At 43.3% G+C, this 19387-nt stretch overlaps 1 protein-coding gene across 3 annotated transcripts in view; it reads left to right on the forward strand.

Moving 5' to 3' along the window:
* CTNNA1 (catenin alpha 1) overlaps nucleotides 1-19387 on the forward strand; it is a 127489-nt gene that overhangs the window by 83608 nt on the left and 24494 nt on the right. For all 3 annotated transcript variants that reach the window (XM_075057121.1, XM_075057119.1, XM_075057120.1), the window contains one exon: nucleotides 8844-8936. In XM_075057121.1, the coding sequence (XP_074913222.1) occupies nucleotides 8844-8936 (93 nt within the window). The remainder of the gene's footprint in view (nucleotides 1-8843; nucleotides 8937-19387) is intronic.

Genomic DNA, 19387 nt, shown 5'->3' on the forward strand with positions numbered 1-19387 from the left:
ACCTTGCAATGAACTGAAGACTTACTGCAATTCTACCTCATAATATGTAGGTCTTGTCTACAAAGACTAGTGCAAAAGAAAGTTGAGGAGTAGGACACTAGTATTTCTGAAAGTTGGTAGAGTTTTCTATGTCTTGTTGATGCTGCACAGTCTTTCTCTCAACTTCAGTTTGTTTTAATCCAAATATATGCTGTTTCATCTGTTTACTTGTGGGAACATACCTCTCTTCTTGACAGTGCACCTTTTTGTATCCTTCGGAACTTGATTTGGAACTGGAGGGAGGAAAAGGCTGAGCACTTTGCAATGGGAAGTTGCTTTTTGGTCCCAAAATTAATAATGGGTTTAATGAAAAACAGCATTCAAGTATATTGTCATGTGGTTGACGGTTTGTGGGACAGTAATGTATTCTGTGTGGGAACATCTGTCGTAAGGGAATGGCTTGGGAAGGGGGAAAAGCATGTGATATAGCTGCAGATACTACTTCAAAATGACTTGTATATGAATGTACAGGATAGTTTAATTAAAGGGAGAATGCAATTTCCCCAGCTTATAGAGAAAAGTATATGGAGAAATCTGGTTCACTGGTGTTACTGAGCATCTGCTGGTTTGTGGTAATGCTTTTACAGCACATTTACTGGGGGGTTTTGCAGGTTGCTCTGTCTCTGAAAGGACAGTACTCGGTGTTCATCTCCGTTCACTTCATGCTATTTTTACAGCTTTCTGTGTTCAAATGGCTCAGAATAACATGCTTGTCATTCACCTGTCAACTAAGAAATGTAACTTACTTCAGACTTCCTTCCCCTGAGAGTAGCTCCGATATGAGGAATATCTTCAATTACCAAAACATTCTGTGCTGTCCCCTTCCTGTGTGCTCTTAAAAGGCAGGTGTTTACAAAAGATCCTCTGTTTCAAGATGACCTAGTTATGGATGCTGCTGTGCAGCAGGTCAAGGTTTTGGAGTAAAGTTTTTAGTATCACAAGATGCTATTCAAATTTTGGAGAATTGTGGATGGATCTTCAAGATCACCTGTACCAGCAAATGGTTTTATTCAATGAATTGCAGCATAAATGGAGGGCTGGAGGAACATCTGCCTGATGCTGCAGTCTTTGACTAGATAAGTAGTACATCAAGTAGTTTAAGCCAATGCATTCAAATCCCTGTATCCTGTCTGTCGTGGTTTAACCCCAGCCAGCAACTAAGCACCACGCAGCTGCTCACTCACTTCCCCCCCATCCAGTGGGATGGGGGAGAAAATCAGGAAAAGAAGTAAAACTCCTGGGTTGAGATAAGAACGGTTTAATAGAACAGAAAAGAAGAAACTAATAATGATAATGATAACACTAATAAAATGACAACAGTAAGTAATAAAAGGATTGAAATGTACAAATGATGCACAGGGCAATTGCTCACCACCCACCGACCGACACCCAGCCAGTCCCCAAGCGGCCAAAAAAAACTGCCTCCCCCCCCTTCCCAGTTCCTAAACTAGATGGGACGTCACATGGTATGGAATACACCGTTGGCCAGTTTGGGTCAGGTGCCCTGGCTGGGCATGAGAAGCTGAAAATCCTTGACTATAGTCTAAACACTACTGAGCAACAACTGAAAACATCAGTGTTATCAACATTCTTCACATACTGAACTCAAAACATAGCACTGTACCAGCTACTAGGAAGACAGTTAACTCCATCCCGGCTGAAACCAGGACAGTATCCACCCCTTATTCTATACCATTGACGTCATGCTCAGTTCCCATACCTTTAGTTACATTCTGATCAATCATCACCACCTTTCCATCCCTTTGAGACATATGAACAATTATATATATATATATATAAAAGTATATACACACAGAGATATCAGTTCTTTAGTTCATGGGTTACGTTCATAAAATGTTTGAGTTCATTTAGTTTCCGACTCTGGGCTCCATCTGTCATACCAGTCTGTCTGGGCAGGAGGGATGGTGCAAAGTCCTCTCAGTCGGTAGAGCAGAATTGGGCTTCTGTGCGGTGTGAGGAGCAGATGACATTTGATGCAGCAGGAGGATGGTGTGCACCGTTGGATTGTTGTATGCTGGAGTCAGTTCTGGTTCCACCTCTACGGCGCTTTGCTCAGTTTTATCACAGTTCTTTCTTGCTTGATCCAAGTGATTCTTACTATAGTACTATGGATATAGCATATAACAATTATAGTAATGATAACATACAGTAGCAGGGTTATATAGCAACTAATATCATACAGTTTAATTCTGGCTATTTTCACCTAAAATCAAATCCCCTTGAGGCACACATCGGACTTCCCCATCTTTTCGCATCACCCACCAAGTGCACCCAGGCCCTTGAGCAAAAGCAATCCCACGAATGGGTTTACCTTTGCCTGAGGCAGGAGTAACCCAGACTGTTTTCCCTAACATGTTTTTCATGTGCACTACAGGGACTTTATCCCCTTCTACAGTATGTAAAAATTCTGATTGGGCAGGGCCACTCCGATTGGCAGATCCTCTGGTGTTGACTAACCAGGTGGCTTTTGCTAAATGTGTATCCCAATGTTTGAAGGTTCCACCCCCCATTGCTCTCAATGTAGTCTTTAACAGTCCATTGTATCGCTCAATTTTCCCAGAGGCTGGTGCATGATAGGGGATATGATACACCCACTCAATGCCATGCTCTTTGGCCCAGGTGTTTATGAGGTTGTTTCGGAAATGAGTCCCATTGTCTGACTCAATTCTTTCTGGGGTGCCGTGTCGCCACAAGACCTGCTTCTCAAGGCCCAGGATAGTGTTCCGGGCAGTGGCATGGGGTACAGAGTATGTTTCCAGCCATCCGGTGGTTGCTTCCACCATTGTCAGCACATAGCGCTTGCCTTGGCGAGTTTGTGGGAGTGTGATATAGTCAATCTGCCAGGCTTCCCCAAATTTATATTTCAGCCATCGCCCTCCATACCACAGGGGCTTTAACCGCTTGGCTTGCTTAATTGCAGCACATGTTTCACATTCATGGATAACCTGTGCGATAGTGTCCATGGTCAGGTCCACCCCTCGGTCTCGAGCCCATCTATATGTTGCATCTCTTCCCTGATGGCCTGAAGTATCATGGGCCCACCGAGCCATAAATAGCTCACCCTTCTGTTGCCAGTCCAGGTCCACCTGAGCCACTTCAATCTTGGCAGCCTGATCCACCTGTTCGTTGTTCCGATGTTCTTCAGTGGCCCGACCCTTGGGTACGTGAGCATCTACATGACGTACTTTTACAACCAGATTCTCTAACCGGGACGCAATATCTTGCCACAGTGCCGCAGCCCAAATGGGTTTACCTCTGCGCTGCCAGTTGCTCTGCTTCCATTGCTGTAACCACCCCCACAGGGCATTTGCCACCATCCATGAGTCAGTATAGAGATAGAGCACTGGCCACTTTTCTCTTTCAGCAATATCTAATGCTAGCTGGATGGCTTTCACCTCTGCAAACTGACTCGATTCACCCTCTCCTTCAGCGGTTTCTGCAACTTGTCGCGTGGGACTCCATACAGCAGCCTTCCACCTACGATGCTTTCCCACGATGCGACAGGACCCATCAGTGAACAGGGCATATTGCCTCTCATTTTCTGGCAGTTTATTATACAGCGGGGCCTCTTCAGCCCGTGCCACCTCCTCCTCTGGCGACATTCCAAAATCTTTGCCTTCTGGCCAGTCCGTGATCACTTCTAAAATTCCTGGGCGACTGGGGTTTCCTATGCGAGCCCGTTGTGTGATCAATGCGATCCACTTACTCCACGTGGCGTCAGTCGCGTGATGTGTAGAGGAGACCCTCCCTTTGAACATCCAGCCCAGCACTGGCAGTCGGGGTGCTAAGAGGAGCTGTGTCTCAGTACCAACCACTTCTGAGGCCGCTCGAACTCCTTCATACGCTGCCAATATCTCTTTTTCAGTTGGGGTATAGCGAGCCTCGGATCCTCGATATCCTCGACTCCAGAACCCCAGGGGTCGGCCTCGGGTCTCCCCAGGTGCTTTCTGCCAGAGGCTCCAGGTAGGGCCATTCTCCCCAGCTGCAGTATAGAGCACATTTTTAACATCTTGTCCTGTCCGGACTGGTCCAAGGGCTACGGCATGAACAATCTCCCGTTTAATTTGTTCAAAGGCTTGTTGTTGTTCAGGGCCCCATTTAAAATCATTCTTCTTCCGGGTCACTTGATAGAGAGGGCTTACAATCAAACTGTAATTTGGAATATGCATTCTCCAAAACCCCACGACACCTAGGAAGGCCTGTGTGTCCTTTCTATTAGTCGGGGGAGACATAGCTGCTATTTTATTAATCACATCCATTGGGATCTGACGACGTCCATCTTGCCATTTTATTCCCAAAAACTGGATCTCCTGTGCAGGTCCCTTGACCTTACTTTCTTTTATGGCAAAACCGGCTTCCAGAAGGATTTGGATTATTTTCTTCCCTTTCTCAAAAACTTCTTCTGCCGTGTTGCCCCATATGATGATGTCATCAATGTATTGCAGGTGTTCCGGAGCTTCACCCTTTTCCAGTGCAGTCTGGATTAGTCCATGGCAAATGGTGGGGCTGTGTTTCCACCCCTGGGGCAATCGATTCCAAGTGTACTGGACACCCCTCCAAGTAAAGGCAAATTGTGGACGACACTCTGCTGCCAGAGGGATTGAGAAAAACGCATTAGCAATGTCAATTGTGGCATACCACTTGGCTGCCTTTGACTCTAGTTCGTATTGAAGTTCTAGCATATCTGGAACGGCAGCACTCAGCGGTGGCGTAACTTCATTCAGGCCGCGATAGTCGACTGTTAGTCTCCACTCCCCATTAGACTTCCGCACTGGCCATATGGGACTATTAAAGGGTGAGCGAGTTTTGCTGATCACTCCTTGGCTCTCCAGTTGGCGAATCAACTTGTGGATGGGAATCAGAGAGTCTCGGTTGGTGCGATATTGCCGCCGGTGCACCGTCGTAGTAGCAATTGGCACTTGTTGTTCTTCAACCTCGAGCAACCCCACAATCGAAGGGTCTTGAGAGAGACCAGGCAGGGTAGACAGCTGTTCAATGCCCTCCGTCTCCAAGGCAGCTATACCAAAAGCCCATCGATACCCCTTCGGGTCCTTAAAATACCCCCTCCTGAGGTAGTCTATGCCAAGGATACATGGAGCCTCTGGACCAGTCACAATGGGGTGTTTCTGCCATTCCTTTCCAGTTAGGCTTACTTCAGCTTCCAATACAGTTAACTCTTGGGATCCCCCTGTCACACCAGAAATACAAATGGATTCTGTCCCTCTATAACTTGATGGCATTAGAGTGCACTGTGCGCCGGTGTCTACTAGAGCCTTATACTCCTGTGGGTCTGACGTGCCAGGCCATCGAATCCACACAGTCCAATAGACCCGGTTATCCCTTTCCTCCACCTGGCTGGAGGCAGGGCCCCTCTAATTCCGGTCAGAGTATTCAGTATTCACTTCTCGTAAAATTGGCTCAGAAGTCCCTTCAAGAGGATCGGAAATAAAATCAGCCCTTCTACTCTGTTTGGAAACTGGAGCGGCATTTTTCCTGGTAGAATCCCCTTTTGTGGTGGCTTTTCCTCGCAGTTCACGTACCCGTGCATTTAGGACCGAGGTAGGTTTTCCGTCCCATTTCCTCATGTCCTCTCCCTGATCACATAGGTAAAACCACAGGGCACCTCGCGGTGTGTACCCTCTATATTCTCTCTCTTGGGCAGAGGAACGCTCCCTCCTAATAGCTGAAACATTGGTCCTTACACGTGTGGAGTAGGACATATCCTCTTTGAATTGCTGGAAATCCTCAGACAGCTTCTCCACAGCCGCAATGCAAGCTTGTAGGGAGGAGGAGAGATTTTCTTCGTATTGACGGAGTTGGCGAGCCACTTCCTCCACCGTCGGTGCCTCTTCATCCTTCCAGGCCATTATTGCCAATGCGTTGGCATAGGATGATGGTGCGCTCCGTACAAACTTCCGCCACATGGGTCGTGTGCATTGGACTTCGTCTGGATCTTTGGGTAATTGTGGGTTGTCCGGGTCATGATGAACCGTCTCTAGCACAGCTAATTCCCTCAGATATTGAATACCTTTTTCCATGGTGGTCCACTTGCTTGATTGACATATAACATCTTCCTTAAAGGGGTACCTTTCCTTCACACTTGACAGGAGTCGCCTCCAAAGGCTGATGGCTTGTGTCACTCTTCCAATTGCCTTGTCAATGCCACCTTCCCTGGCAAGCGATCCCAGTTGCTTGGCTTCCCTACCTTCTAATTCCAAGCTATTAGCCCCATTGTCCCAGCATCGGAGGAGCCAGGTGATAATATGCTCACCTATACGGCGGCCAAAGTCTTTTCGCAAATCCCGCAGCTCACTCAAGGATAGGGACCGGGTTATTACCTCTGGTTCTGCCTCCTCCTCCGGTTCCCGTGATGACCCTGGTTCCTCTTCACCCTTCGCTAAGCGAACTGATTTTTTTGTATATTTCTTTTTCTGTACGGGGGCAACTGATACTGGTGCAGGTTGGTCCGCTGGTTCAGTTGCAGTATCGCTAGCCAGGTTTTGGATAACCGCAGTGTCTGTCGACGAGGTTTGGGTAGCAGCAGTGCTCGTCGCTGGAGCTGGAGGGACCGCAGTGCCCGTCGCCGAGGTTTGGGTAGCTGCTGTGCTCCTTGCCGGGGCTGGAGGGGCTGCAGTGCCTGTTGTTGAGGTTTGGGTAGCCCGAGTTCTCATCGCCGGGGCTGGAGGGGTCACGGTGCCTGTCGCCAAGGTCTGGGTGCCTGCAATGCTCCTTGTCGGGGCTGGAGGGGCCGCAGCGCCTGTTGCCAAGGTTTGAGTGGCCGCGGTGCTCATAATTTTGTTGTTAGGTCTAGAGACTTTCTCTTCCCCTTGAGGGTACTGAATGGTGTCGAACAGGGCTCGATAGGCATGGGCCAGGCCCCAGCACGTTGCAGTGATTTGTATCTCTCTGGAGCTGCCGGGGTGACAGCATACCTTTTCCAAATATTTTACTAGTTCTTCTGGATCCTGCACTTGTTCAGGGGTGAATTTCCAAAACATTGGAGGTGCCCACTTTTCTAGGTACCTGCCCATACTACCCCACACACCCTGCCACTCATAATTATCCAGCCTTGGGGCACACCTCTGGGTGATCTTCTTAAATAGCTGTTTAACCTTAAACGAGAGCTGAACCACATTCAGAAGTATGCTAATTCCTAGCAGTAGGGCTAGGACCGTGCTAGTCCCAACACTCCAGGAGTATTCAAATTTCTCAAAATTCTCAAACACCATTGTAACTGGACTGAAGGAGAAAGGAGAGGGGAAGAAAGGTACCCCACCCATAGACTGGTTTTCCATGGAGGAAAGGTAAATGGTATAGTTATTAATAGTTTCCCACAAACAGCTCCCACAGTATAAAGGTGACAATGCTAAGTGCAAATACCGGATTAATCCCACAGCTGATGACTTTAGCATACCATAAACCAGAGTTATACCATACATCAAAGCGAAAACCTTAATCCACCTCCCACGGATGATAAGCAGTAGAAGAGGAACTACATACAGCAAGCGAAGAGATACATAACAGAGCCTTAAAAACCAGAGCAACAACTCTAATACATAAATCAACATAATGAATGCTTAGAACAAATCTGTTTTAACGAGCTCTGGTCAGGTCTGTCGTTATCTCAACCCTTCGTGCCCCACGTTGGGCGCCAAAAGGACTGTCGTGGTTTAACCCCAGCCAGCAACTAAGCACCATGCAGCCGCTCACTCACTTCCCCCCCATCCAGTGGGATGGGGGAGAAAATCAGGAAAAGAAGTAAAACTCCTGGGTTGAGATAAGAACGGTTTAATAGAACAGAAAAGAAGAAACTAATAATGATAATGATAACACTAATAAAATGACAACAGTAAGTAATAAAAGGATTGAAATGTACAAATGATGCACAGGGCAATTGCTCACCACCCGCCGACCGACACCCAGCCAGTCCCCGAGCGGCCAAAAAAAACTGCCCCCCCCCCCCTTCCCAGTTCCTAAACTAGATGGGACGTCACATGGTGTGGAATACACCGTTGGCCAGTTTGGGTCAGGTGCCCTGGCTGGGCATGAGAAGCTGAAAATCCTTGACTATAGTCTAAACACTACTGAGCAACAACTGAAAACATCAGTGTTATCAACATTCTTCACATACTGAACTCAAAACATAGCACTGTACCAGCTACTAGGAAGACAGTTAACTCCATCCCGGCTGAAACCAGGACACTGTCACAGAGGTGCACTCTGTGCAACACCAGCAAAACAGCTTGAATTTTGCAACACCACTGCACCGCTTGCATACGTGAATTGCTTGATGAGCCTCCACGTTCTTTTGGGTTCACACGCAGTAGGATATAGAAATGTTTCAAGAAGAGAGCATCCTTATGCTTACGGACATCAGAATACTTAATTCTCTGATGCATGGGAGCTTGATTGTTTTTTTTAATTGTGTGGTTGCTGCTGTCTCACTCAAGTGGGAATGGGCTTTTTAACTGTAACTTCAAGTGCTGCCAATGATGCTTTCGTATGTTTTACTGGAGAGAACTTTACTGAATCAGTGGTAACAATGATTTGTCTGTCCTGTTATGACTATGGTTTTATGATCTGTTGTGTTATGATTTTATGACTAGAGAAGGAACAGATGTCATTAGTGGTTTCAAAATTGGTTAGAATTGAATGAATGTGGATGCTTTGTATTTCATGACAGGTTACTGGTCACTGTTGGGGGCAGCTAAAAAGTTTCCTACAGAGGGAAATAAAACCTAGTTCTAACAGTTGTGTTTTGTTTTCTCCCAACTCTGACACAGGTTGCCAACTTGGCCTGTTCCATCTCGAACAACGAGGAAGGTGTGAAATTGGTTCGCATGTCAGCCAGCCAGCTTGAAGCCCTGTGTCCCCAGGTAATGAAAAGCATAAGAACGTAAGACATACCCTAATAAGTTGGGCAGCTGGTCCTGCTTAGTACATGTTCTGGCCTCTTAGTGGCTGTCTATGGACTTGCTACAGAACTTGACTTTTTCCTTAATATATGTAGAGAATGAAATGCAGTGTAGGCATCAAGACTTAGAAACTTTAAAATACGTGACAAAGTAATTAATGATACAGATGGGTCTTTTTTACACAATAAATTTCATTTGGCCAGGGTATTCTAGTAACCTGCAAGACAGTAAACCGGTGAAGTTTCAGTTGTTTACTGTGCACATTCATGTTGCAGGAAGATGTCTTGTGAAAACGCTACCACTGCTCCTGTGTACGCTGTAAGATGAATTGTATATAATTTTTTTTTCTGAGTAGAATATAAATATGCCAAAAAAATATTCTTGATAGAGCAGGATCAGAGGAAGCTGGCTGTGTGTGAAGAGTTTGAACCTGGCTGAGACTACCTTTTAATTAATAACTTTTTAATGGAAACAAGGAAATTAAGTTTATATAAGCACTAGACTACCCTCTTCCGTTTTGACAGCCCTGATGTTTTGAATGTCAACAACTAGATACTTGGATGAACCCCTGAAGACTACAGTGCGCTGTCAATCCTCGTAATTTACATTTTTTAAAGCAACAGGAAATTCAGATCTATAATATAAAAATAAGCTGTTATTGGTAATGAGGAGCTAATGGAAAATATGTACTCAAAAAAAATTGGTCAAATGGCATTTTATGAAAACAACGTGTATTGTCTCAGGATTATTTGGAATTTGTTCACGTTTTCCCATATATATTGTTCCTTCTAAAACCAGTTGAGAAGGAGAGATATGTTCACCTGTACCCACTTCAGCAGGAGGGAAATTTTGAGGGAATAGGTGAAGACAGTGTGAAGAGCAGGACTATTTTACCTTTTCTATTATTTTTAAGTGACAGTCCTATTAAACAGGTGAAGATAGGCACCTGAGCATAAAATATTAAATACTATCTAGGAGGCCTTCTGCCATCCTGGGGTGAACTTCTGTGGTTCCCACTCCTGCATCAGACCCTGAGGCCAGTGCATCAGCTGCACTGGCTGTGCAGTTCTTTGCCTCCGACATCTAGGGCAAGTGGTGTGTATGGCTCGTTAAAACCAAAGGTCAATTTTTACAGTAGGAACAAAGCATGTGGAAGAAAAAGCTTTTAAAAATACATCTTACCTGGTATAAGGACTTGCTCTTTCCTAAAGTAACCAGCTAGGTTGGACGTAATTTTTTTTTTGTTATCTCCAAGAATATGGGTGTCTAATGCATGTTGTTCCAAGCAAATGCTGATGCTTTTGAAAATAATAATAATCTTTCTTAAGTTAGGTTTTCTTTGAATCTAAATGTTTCTGGTAGTTGTCCAAGTCTGGGGAGGGTATTTTCCCCTCCCCATTGCTGAAATTTTATGTATTTCAAACTCTTCTATCTTTGCTTTTCCAACAATTGCCTATTTAAATAAATCTACTTCTTTATAAAATAAGCACGATATCAACATGAAATAATTAACAAACTATAGTCAATAGTCACCAAACTGTAGTCACATTACTGAAGTACAGTTGTTAACCTTTGATTTCAGGGATTATGGATGATATATTTAACACACATTGGAAGCTTTGATTATCTATAAATGGACAAGGGCTATAACTGATGGATTTTGACTTCACAAAGGTCACATATCTGAACTTCCAAGCCTGCAGTTTAGATGCACCACTGCACAGTCTTGCCTTAATTTCAGGGTTGTCGCCAAGAGATTAGTAAATGACACTATAGATGTTTATAGCACTTGAGAGAGTGCTTTTATATTACATTACATGTTCTCTGGTTGATTCTTTAATGCTCTAAGAGTATTTAAACATGTTGTGAATCCTGAGAGATAATTAGGGGCACTTGTCTAAACTGTTTTACAAATGGCATCTGTGTTTTCTCCTAACAAGACAAAAGTTTGTCTTGTGCCAGTCTACGCGGTGCAGCACACTATCATCCTCCTCAACTGAGTTACTGAATGGTCCCCAAACTTTGATTATCCTGTATAATCTCTAAATGCTTCTAGATATAAGAAGATATAAAGAACAGCATAGTGGGATTTTGTTTCCTTTTTTCAGACAATTATCTGTTTATTTTGAAGTTTATTGCTGATAAGATTCGCAGCTGCTTCTTGAATCCTTTCAGGTGACTGTGCTGAACAAGTTGTGAATTAGGCATAAAATACAGATTTAATCCAACACTATCTGTTTGGTTTTTTGGTGGTAGTTTTGGGGGGTTTTAGGATTTTTGGTTTTTGCTTAGATGGTATTTTTCCAGGAAGATGCTGGATTTGGAATGAGTCAAGTCAATCAGTAATTACAATACTCTCTTAAACTCAAGTGAATACGTCAATATCACACGGAAATACGATGGATGAAATTTAATTCAAGGTATTACTGTTGTTGAAAGGATGAAACTGAAATTTAATGCACTTGAGTCCCAGGTAACCTCTTAAATAGCTTAGCTGAGTAGAGGCCATTCTGGGAGTAGGGAACTCCTGGTTAAAGAATGATTTCTGCAGAAATCAATCTGTAGAGTTAATTGTAAAAGCTGTATCTCAAATAGAGCAGTTATTCGGTCCCTTGCCATAACTAGCCTTTTTGAGCCAGCAGCAGGAGAAAGGAACATGCAACACTTCAAATTGGTTAGGGAAATCTTGGAAGTTTTGTTGATGCAGACAAGAATCCAGTCATTGCCAGTGTCACCTACAAGTTCAAATGTTCTCAGGTTTGAAATTTAATTCTTTGAGGAAAAAGATGTGGAAAATTTTTCATCTGAAAATTCTCTACAAAAGCCAGCAGTTAAATTTGTTTAGTGTGGCTACATTACTGGAAATCAGCTCTTCTTCAAGAGTAACATCATCCTTCCTGTTTGTGAGTCCCCAGCCAATTAAGACAGAAATTAATGCAAAGTTGAAGATTTAATGTGATATTTAGAGCTCCTGTTTGATGGTGCAGAAGGAACCGTTAGGAAGAGCTGTGCATGCTCTGTAGTAGCCAACTGGGTGACTTGTGTTAGTCTGGGTTTACAGAGGAGAAATAAGGCAGCGTTAGGGATCACTGGTGTTTTTCTTCATGAAGCCTTGACTTACAAGCCTGCCTGAATTCTTTTTTTGAGGACATGCGTTGCTGAAAGTCTGTATATCAAAGTGAGACAACTTTGTCCAGCATCTCACAGGAGCTACCTGCAGTCCTGCAGCTTCATGCCTTGCTAGGTGGTAGGAGAAACAGGCCAGTCTATGGTGGGTTAAGATGAAGGAACAAAAGTCCTCCATCATTACTGTTAAGCATTATTTAAAAAAAAAAAATAAATTTAAGATGTCTTTCATAATGGAAATGGAAAAGTACTGCTGTGAAATGCTTGGAATAGTTGCCTTTTCCTCCATTTGCCTAGCAGAGTGCTGGGGGAAGTTTTCTTTGCCTTCTTGCTAAACATAGAGCTTGCCAGTGGTAAATTAGCGAAAGATTTTGTTTATCTCTACTCAAAAACCTGGATCCTTGCTCGTAACTCTGGCTTCTGAGTTCCGTTTCCAAGAAGTACTTGCTTTGGGAGCCTGCAAAAGCTGTTTTGTAACAGCATTTTGCATTAAAGATGTCTGAGAAGAGAGCTTAACCATAGGAGTGTTTCTGATCATACAAGCTGTAGGTGTTCAGAAAGCAACAGTGAAAATGCCCCAGTACAGCTCTTGAAAGGAAAGAGTGTTGCTCCAGCCTTTTGATGTGACAGTCTGCTGTCACTTGCAGCTGTTACCAGTTATATGTTGACTTTCTTGTTCTTTAAAGCCTCTGTGAAGTTCATCTAGAGATTTCTAACCAAATTGCAGTCAGGCTGAGAGTGTTAGAAAATAATTATGGATTAGAATTTCCATCAGGTTTGGTGTTTGCTTCTGCCAGCAAAAGCTGGAGCCCATTGCCCTTCAGACTGATCATCTTCTGGGAAGTGGGTTGCAAGAGCAGGGTAGACCTGCACTTCCCTGGTGTGGACATACTGGACCTGTTCTCCCATCTGTAGGGCAGGGCTTGCTCTGAGCCAGTGCTGGTTGCCTTTCTCCTGCTGCCCATCCTCCTTAGAAACACTGCTAGGCAGTGGCTCTGCCTGTCCTTTCTGTGCTCCCTCTATCTATACTTACCTTAGCACAGACAGCATGTTTGACGAAGCTCACCGTCCCCTGCACAGTCAAGTGAGTGTTGCCCATTTAACAGACTCCAGATAATTCTTAGATTAAATCACATTTTTTATAAAAATAAATTGGCTCTTCTCATATTAACATCTTGCTTTAATAATTGCTGTTCCATATTCTTACATTCCAATTTTGAAATGCTTGAAAAGCAATTTGCTGCTTATAGATTTCTGATGAGGCAGATGGTTACATATGCTGATCACACCTACTGACATAGACAAAATACCATATCATAAGGAATCCCATGTAGAGGTTCCAAATAGCATGAAAACTTTTGTTTAAAAGTTGCAGCATCTTAGAGAAACAAAAAAACCCCTCCAATCCACCCCCTCAAATCAGCCGAACCCAAATGTGATGGGCAGACTTTCTCTCCTCCTTCAGTCCCCAATTACTGCCAGTTCCCTGGTGGCTGTTGGAGAAGGAGATAACTTCATTTTTCTTGCAGTAAAGACTTAACATTGAACAATTGTCCTCTTTTTTTCTTCTCTTTGAAAGACTGTCAGATTTTTTTGAATGTGCTAACTAGCAGATCTATCTCCAGACTGTTTAATTACAGGTGCTTGAAGCATTTTATTGGCATTGAGTAGAAATCCTTACATTAAAAACTTAACACTTGGGTTGCAGTTTTGTATCATGCAGGCTTGCTGTGAAGAAGAGCCAGCACAGGATAGGAGTGGTCGTCAAAGAAACAGTATTAGAAACTCAAGCAGTTACTGATGCATAAAAAGAAGCAAAGATAGGAGAAAGGGATTCAGTTCTGTAGAAGGAGGTATGTTAGTGTGTAAGGACTGTATGTTTTCATCACAGGCATAGTATGATCTGTGGAGTGCAGTAGCTGAACAGTGTCCAGAAGAGACATAGAGTCCCTGAAACCCTCAAAGCTTCAGCACTTGAAGTCAGTGAAATGCAAAATGAAGCAACACAAATGGACATCAAAACAAACAGCACCAAAATTCTTGCAGCTTCTACATTAACTGGTACTGTAATATCAGTCCTCAGCTACAAATGAAAATGCTTTTTCCATATATGGGGAAGTTGATAGCATAATTATCTGTACACAATATGCACATAGTAAATACTTGGACAGTAGTATATGCTAAACTGGAAAAGGTCATGTTATTCCAGTAAAAGTGCGTATCTGTGGGTCATTATAGCTCTGTAACAACAAGAGAAATATCTCTGCAGAGATGCCTGCAGTCACTCTGTGTGTAACTTGCAGGAAAGGAATGTGCTCAAAGTACCTTTTATACATTGGAACAAAGTATTGGAAATCAAAGCAAACCTTTCCTCCTTCTTTTGGTGCATCAGCATCTGTACACTTGCTGGTCACTGCCATTATAGCTAGTGAAAGTGCAAAACAATCTCCTGTATGTTTTGCTTCCGGGCATTTCAGCTCATCAGAGTTTGCAGAGTGATTTTTGCCATATTGAAGTATGTGGAGAGCTAGCACACGTAGACATGTGATGCAAAGCTGGGGTTGGAGGTTACTGGAAGTGACTTAAATGTCCTGCTTATGAACTTTTTTTTCCACTCAGAGCAGAAAGCAATCAGGAGCAGGGAAGGAGACATGAGTAGGGTGAACACTGGAGGTAACTTTGGCATCTGGCATATGTAACATTAAATTATGAGCAGCTTCTTAACAAACTGCCAGTAAGCAAGCTATGCTTTCTTTAATACAGAAAAATATGAGCATTAAAATTCACCTGGGCAAGGGGAGAGTCCTGGCTGGGCTTAGCTAGTGTAGCAGCTTTGGTGGTAAAGTCATGAATTCATTTGTTGATCATTTGGAAGGCTGTGATCCGTGAATCATGTTTTTGCTTCTACCCTACAACTAGCCCTCAGTATCACCAGAGGACTCTGTGAGGTATGAATAAAATAGAGCAAATGAGGAGCACTGCGTGGTGCAATTACCAGTTTTGTCAGGTTGAATATGAGACTTCCTACATTCAGCCTTGTGCTGAGGTTGCTCCAAAAGGCAAAGCTGGGATCACTGCTTCTGCCCTTGCTTGTTCTTGGATCTTCTTCCCAAAGCAAACTCAATCCTGTAGTGTGCTTGACGAGCTCCCCTTCACATACTCCAGAATAAAACTGATTTTCAGATCCCAGCTGGGGCTTGGTTTGTGCGTGTCCCTTTTTCCTCTGCCCCTGAGGTGATAGCTGATGGGTATGTGCTTGTTTTATTAGTGCCACCCCCCCCCCCTTTTTTTTTTTTTTTTTAAACAAATGCAAACTATCCTGGATTTGGAGGCCATGGAGCTACTGTCTGACTTATTACTCAAATGCCACAAGAAAGCTGGTAAATCAAGATCTTTATTTAAAAACAAAAAACAAGTGAGTTACTTAGGAACTGCAGATGTTTTGGTTGTAAAGAAAAGGTGTGTAGTGAGGAGAGGGGAGAGGACTGGGTGTTTGCTTTAGAGCTTTTGAAACTGAAAAACTCCTTGTTGTGTCACGGTAGCACCCTAAAACCAATACTACAGGAAGCAGGGCAAGGCTAAACCAGCTGCAGAAAGAACAGTCTCCTGTAAAGAGAAAAAAGTCCCTATCAAAAAGACTGAGGCAAAAAATAAAAAGTGCTTATAGCCATTGAGATGGAGAGTTATGTGGCTTACAGAAATTGTGTGCACTGAGACTATATTAGGATACAACACATAGGGATTGCAATGCAAAATAAATAGGTGATAGTTTTCTTCCCCCAAGTGATGTTTCTTCCTTTGGCTGTGCCAGCCAACTGTTCTTTGTAGGAACACCACTGTGTATAAAAGCTTTCCTCTAGCCTCTATATCAGTCTTTCAGATTGGGTGCTATAAAGATGAGGCTAGAAGCCATCCTAAATTACGCCTAAAAAAAATTAATTCTGGCTGACCCAATGGCTTTAGCTTACACACAAGTATATCTAAGGTAAAGGTGTTTTCTGTCCTGGAATAGCTGTGCTTTTTAAAAGAGCTTCTGGGCAAAGCAGCCGCAGTCTTGTAACCCAGGGAGAAGTTGCTCTTCAGGGAGCCTTGGGGAATCCTGCCCTGCAAAGGTATAAATATATAAATTCAGTCTGACACCTTTAGTTTCAGTTGGGGGAGTGGGGGGGAAGGAAAAAAGAAGCGGGTTCTTCTCATGAAAGACATGAGAAGAGGATTTGAGGTATGGATTGAGAAATCAATTGCAAGTCTTTTGAATCCTAAGCCTCCCCAATCTCGAAGCATTCATTGCCAAATCCTGGCTGCTGCTGCAGGAAGCTGCGAGGTAGAGGAGAGCAACTCCAAGTAACTTGCTGGAACCATGTTATCGAGCATTGGGCTGTCTGACTTGAACATTGCAATTGCTACATGAAACAAAGCACCGATAAAAATAGTGTGTTTTCTTGCCATGCTTCATTTCCTTCTGGATAGTCTCAAAATGTCCCTGTTTGATTCTTTTCTTTGTACGACTTCAGTGAGTCATTGTGATCACAGTGCTCTGGCAGCATTTTGAAAAGCTCTGAAATACAGAATATTTCCTTGAAATTGCTAAATGTTTTACATGGAAGCAGTTACATTTCAGGTAGTCTGGACATGTTCTTCCTATTTTTTGAACTATATATATACACATCTCTTTCCTGTAAGAGTTACTCATATTTTAAATTAATTGCCCAATGCTTCATGTTTTTTGGAGAAGCAACAGTGTACTTTAATCAGTCCCTTCCCCCTCCCCCACAAGTGTTCTTTTTTTAGATAATAAAGGAATCATAGTCTTGCTACATACACAGACTATTTAAGATCCAGCATCCCTGTCCTTTTCCCATGTCTATCTAAGCATCTGTTGGGGAAAAAAAAAATCAGTCACTCTGTACCGGATACCAGTCATTATGTAAGAGCATATTTACTTGAATAGATAATTTGCAGGGTTTCGTCAGTAATCCCTGGAGCATTACCTCAAGCAGACGTGTGAGATGGGTCCAGGATAACTTCCCCACATAAATGCTAAGCTGTGCATAGACTGAAGGGTTTTATCACCCATGCTAAAACTGAATGTTGTGACCACTTTGCACGTGGAGATAGAGTATGTGCTACAAAAAAGGACTATTGAGCTGTATCTGCTGTCTTGAATTTCTTCCTATGCACACACGTACCTGTGTGGGTTTCCTAAGTTGTAGTTTTGTCTTTAGCTCCACAGTGACACTTGATAGCCTTTGATTTCCCCACCAAGTTGTCCTCATCTCTAGCACTACTGGCTGCTTTCCAAATGAAAGACACATCTGCTTGTAAGGGAGATCTTACATGCTAGTTTTGGTTGGCCATTTTTTAAAAACATGTTTGCCTTGGCCATGTGTTTTTGCTGTTGTAATGTATTTAAAAAATCTCCTTTTTTTCAGTTGGACAAGCTGCCTGTTGGGAGGATGATGGTGCAGCTTGTGCCTCCTGCATTTGGATCTGGTGATGATGCCCGTTTTGAGTTTCTTGAGCACTTGCAGAGCCCTGTGTGACAGCTCTTCCATCACATGTGAAGAGTTGCTTAATGCGGGCATCTAGGGCTGGACATGTGCTGTTGACAAAGATTAATTGTTCAGACAGATGCTGTTGTCCAGACATATATCACACAGGTACACAGGCCATATGTTCCTTCGACGTTAATGCTGACCTGCCTCAGTGCTTAAAGGGTGTTTTTCATATCTGATATTAGCCAAGGCAGCTAGAAGAGAGCAGGAGAAAATGGCCTGACCCTTGGTATCACCATCTTCTGTGTCTTGGTAGTTACAGTTACTAGCAGGATAAAAGCTGAGAACAAATTTCTGGAGCGTTGTCTGGTTCACCCTTTTTGTTTCCAGGACACTTGTTATTTGGATTCATCTTCATAAAACTTTGGGTATCTAGATTTTGATTGATAGGTGGATAATTCATTACGTTAATCAGACTAGGGCAATAAATGGCCGTGGCTAGACTTCAGAAGCAGAGCTTTTGAGCAGAGGACAGGTTTCCTTTTCTAAAACCTCTATTTCTGTTTGATTTTAAATTTTTAAACATGACTTTTTTGGGTGTTGCAAGACTTTTGGGGTGGCTTTCAGGACTTGAGAACTATGATCTTAACAGGCACCGTGAGTGAGGGTAGTAGAGCAGTGTGGACCATGGCTGGCAGCAGGTCTCTCTCTGAAGAGACATCCTGATTACTGCAGCTGCCTACACGGACGTTGTGACTTCAGTGGCTGGTTTAAGGAAGGGGAAGCAGCAGAGGACCCCACGTTCTTTGTGAAGGATGGGGATACTCTCATTATTGCCATAGTTCAGAGGCATGTTTCATCCCTACAGGTCTCCAACAGATTGCCTCTCAGGCCAAATTGTTTCTTGCATTTTTCTGTGTTATCAAACCCATCGAACTCATTTTGATTTGTGACCCAGACTTGCAGCCTCCATCTCCAGAGGCAGGATGGTAGCGTGGAGAGCAGTATAGATTTTCTGTGGATTTTCCTTAGTCACTGCTAACTTCTAGCATCTCTTGGGTGAATCAGCCTCCTTCTCCTGCCTGATTCATTCAGTGCCATTGTGATATGTTTGACATCACCATCATTTCCATGTTCAGTGACTTATATATTTTTTTTTTAAATGCTTGTTGACGCTTTTAAATGAAGCAAATAGAGAAAGTAGATTTTGGAAAACCAGGAACATATGGTGCTTGCATGTTTTGTTCGGCAACTTTGTGAAATTAATACGGTCCTAAGGTAGAGAAGAAAAACTATACATTGAACTTGTAAGTTAATTAGCTCTAACTCTCAGGTGCTTGAAAACAAAGTTAGGGTTGTCTCGTTGGTCTGACTGCAGATGGTTTCTCATGCCTGGCATGTTTCCAGGTCATTCTGCTGGAGCAAAGTGCAGCAAGAACATGAGCAGGCTTTTGAGATTGCTTTCCCCCCCACACCCCCCCCCCCCCACCCCCAAAGAAGTTTTTTTGGTCATTTAACTGACTGATTAGTTGGCACAGCATAAACTTAGTTACCCAGCAGTACATGTAGCATTTCTTCTGCTTAGAAAAACAAGGATCTGAAGTAAATTAGTCTTAAGGTTTGAAGAAAATTAGTAGGGGGGTGTTCAGGAGGAGCATCAAATAGTATTCTCTCCTCCTGTTCCCTGGCTAATCTGCCTCTTCTACAGCTGTAACAGAAGTCTCAAGGTACTATAACAATTACTGGCAAAGTACAGAGTAAAGCTTTAAGGAAAAGAAGATAAATACAAAA

The sequence above is a fragment of the Buteo buteo genome, chromosome 24 (assembly GCF_964188355.1).
Source record: "Buteo buteo chromosome 24, bButBut1.hap1.1, whole genome shotgun sequence".
Lineage (NCBI taxonomy): Eukaryota > Metazoa > Chordata > Aves > Accipitriformes > Accipitridae > Buteo > Buteo buteo.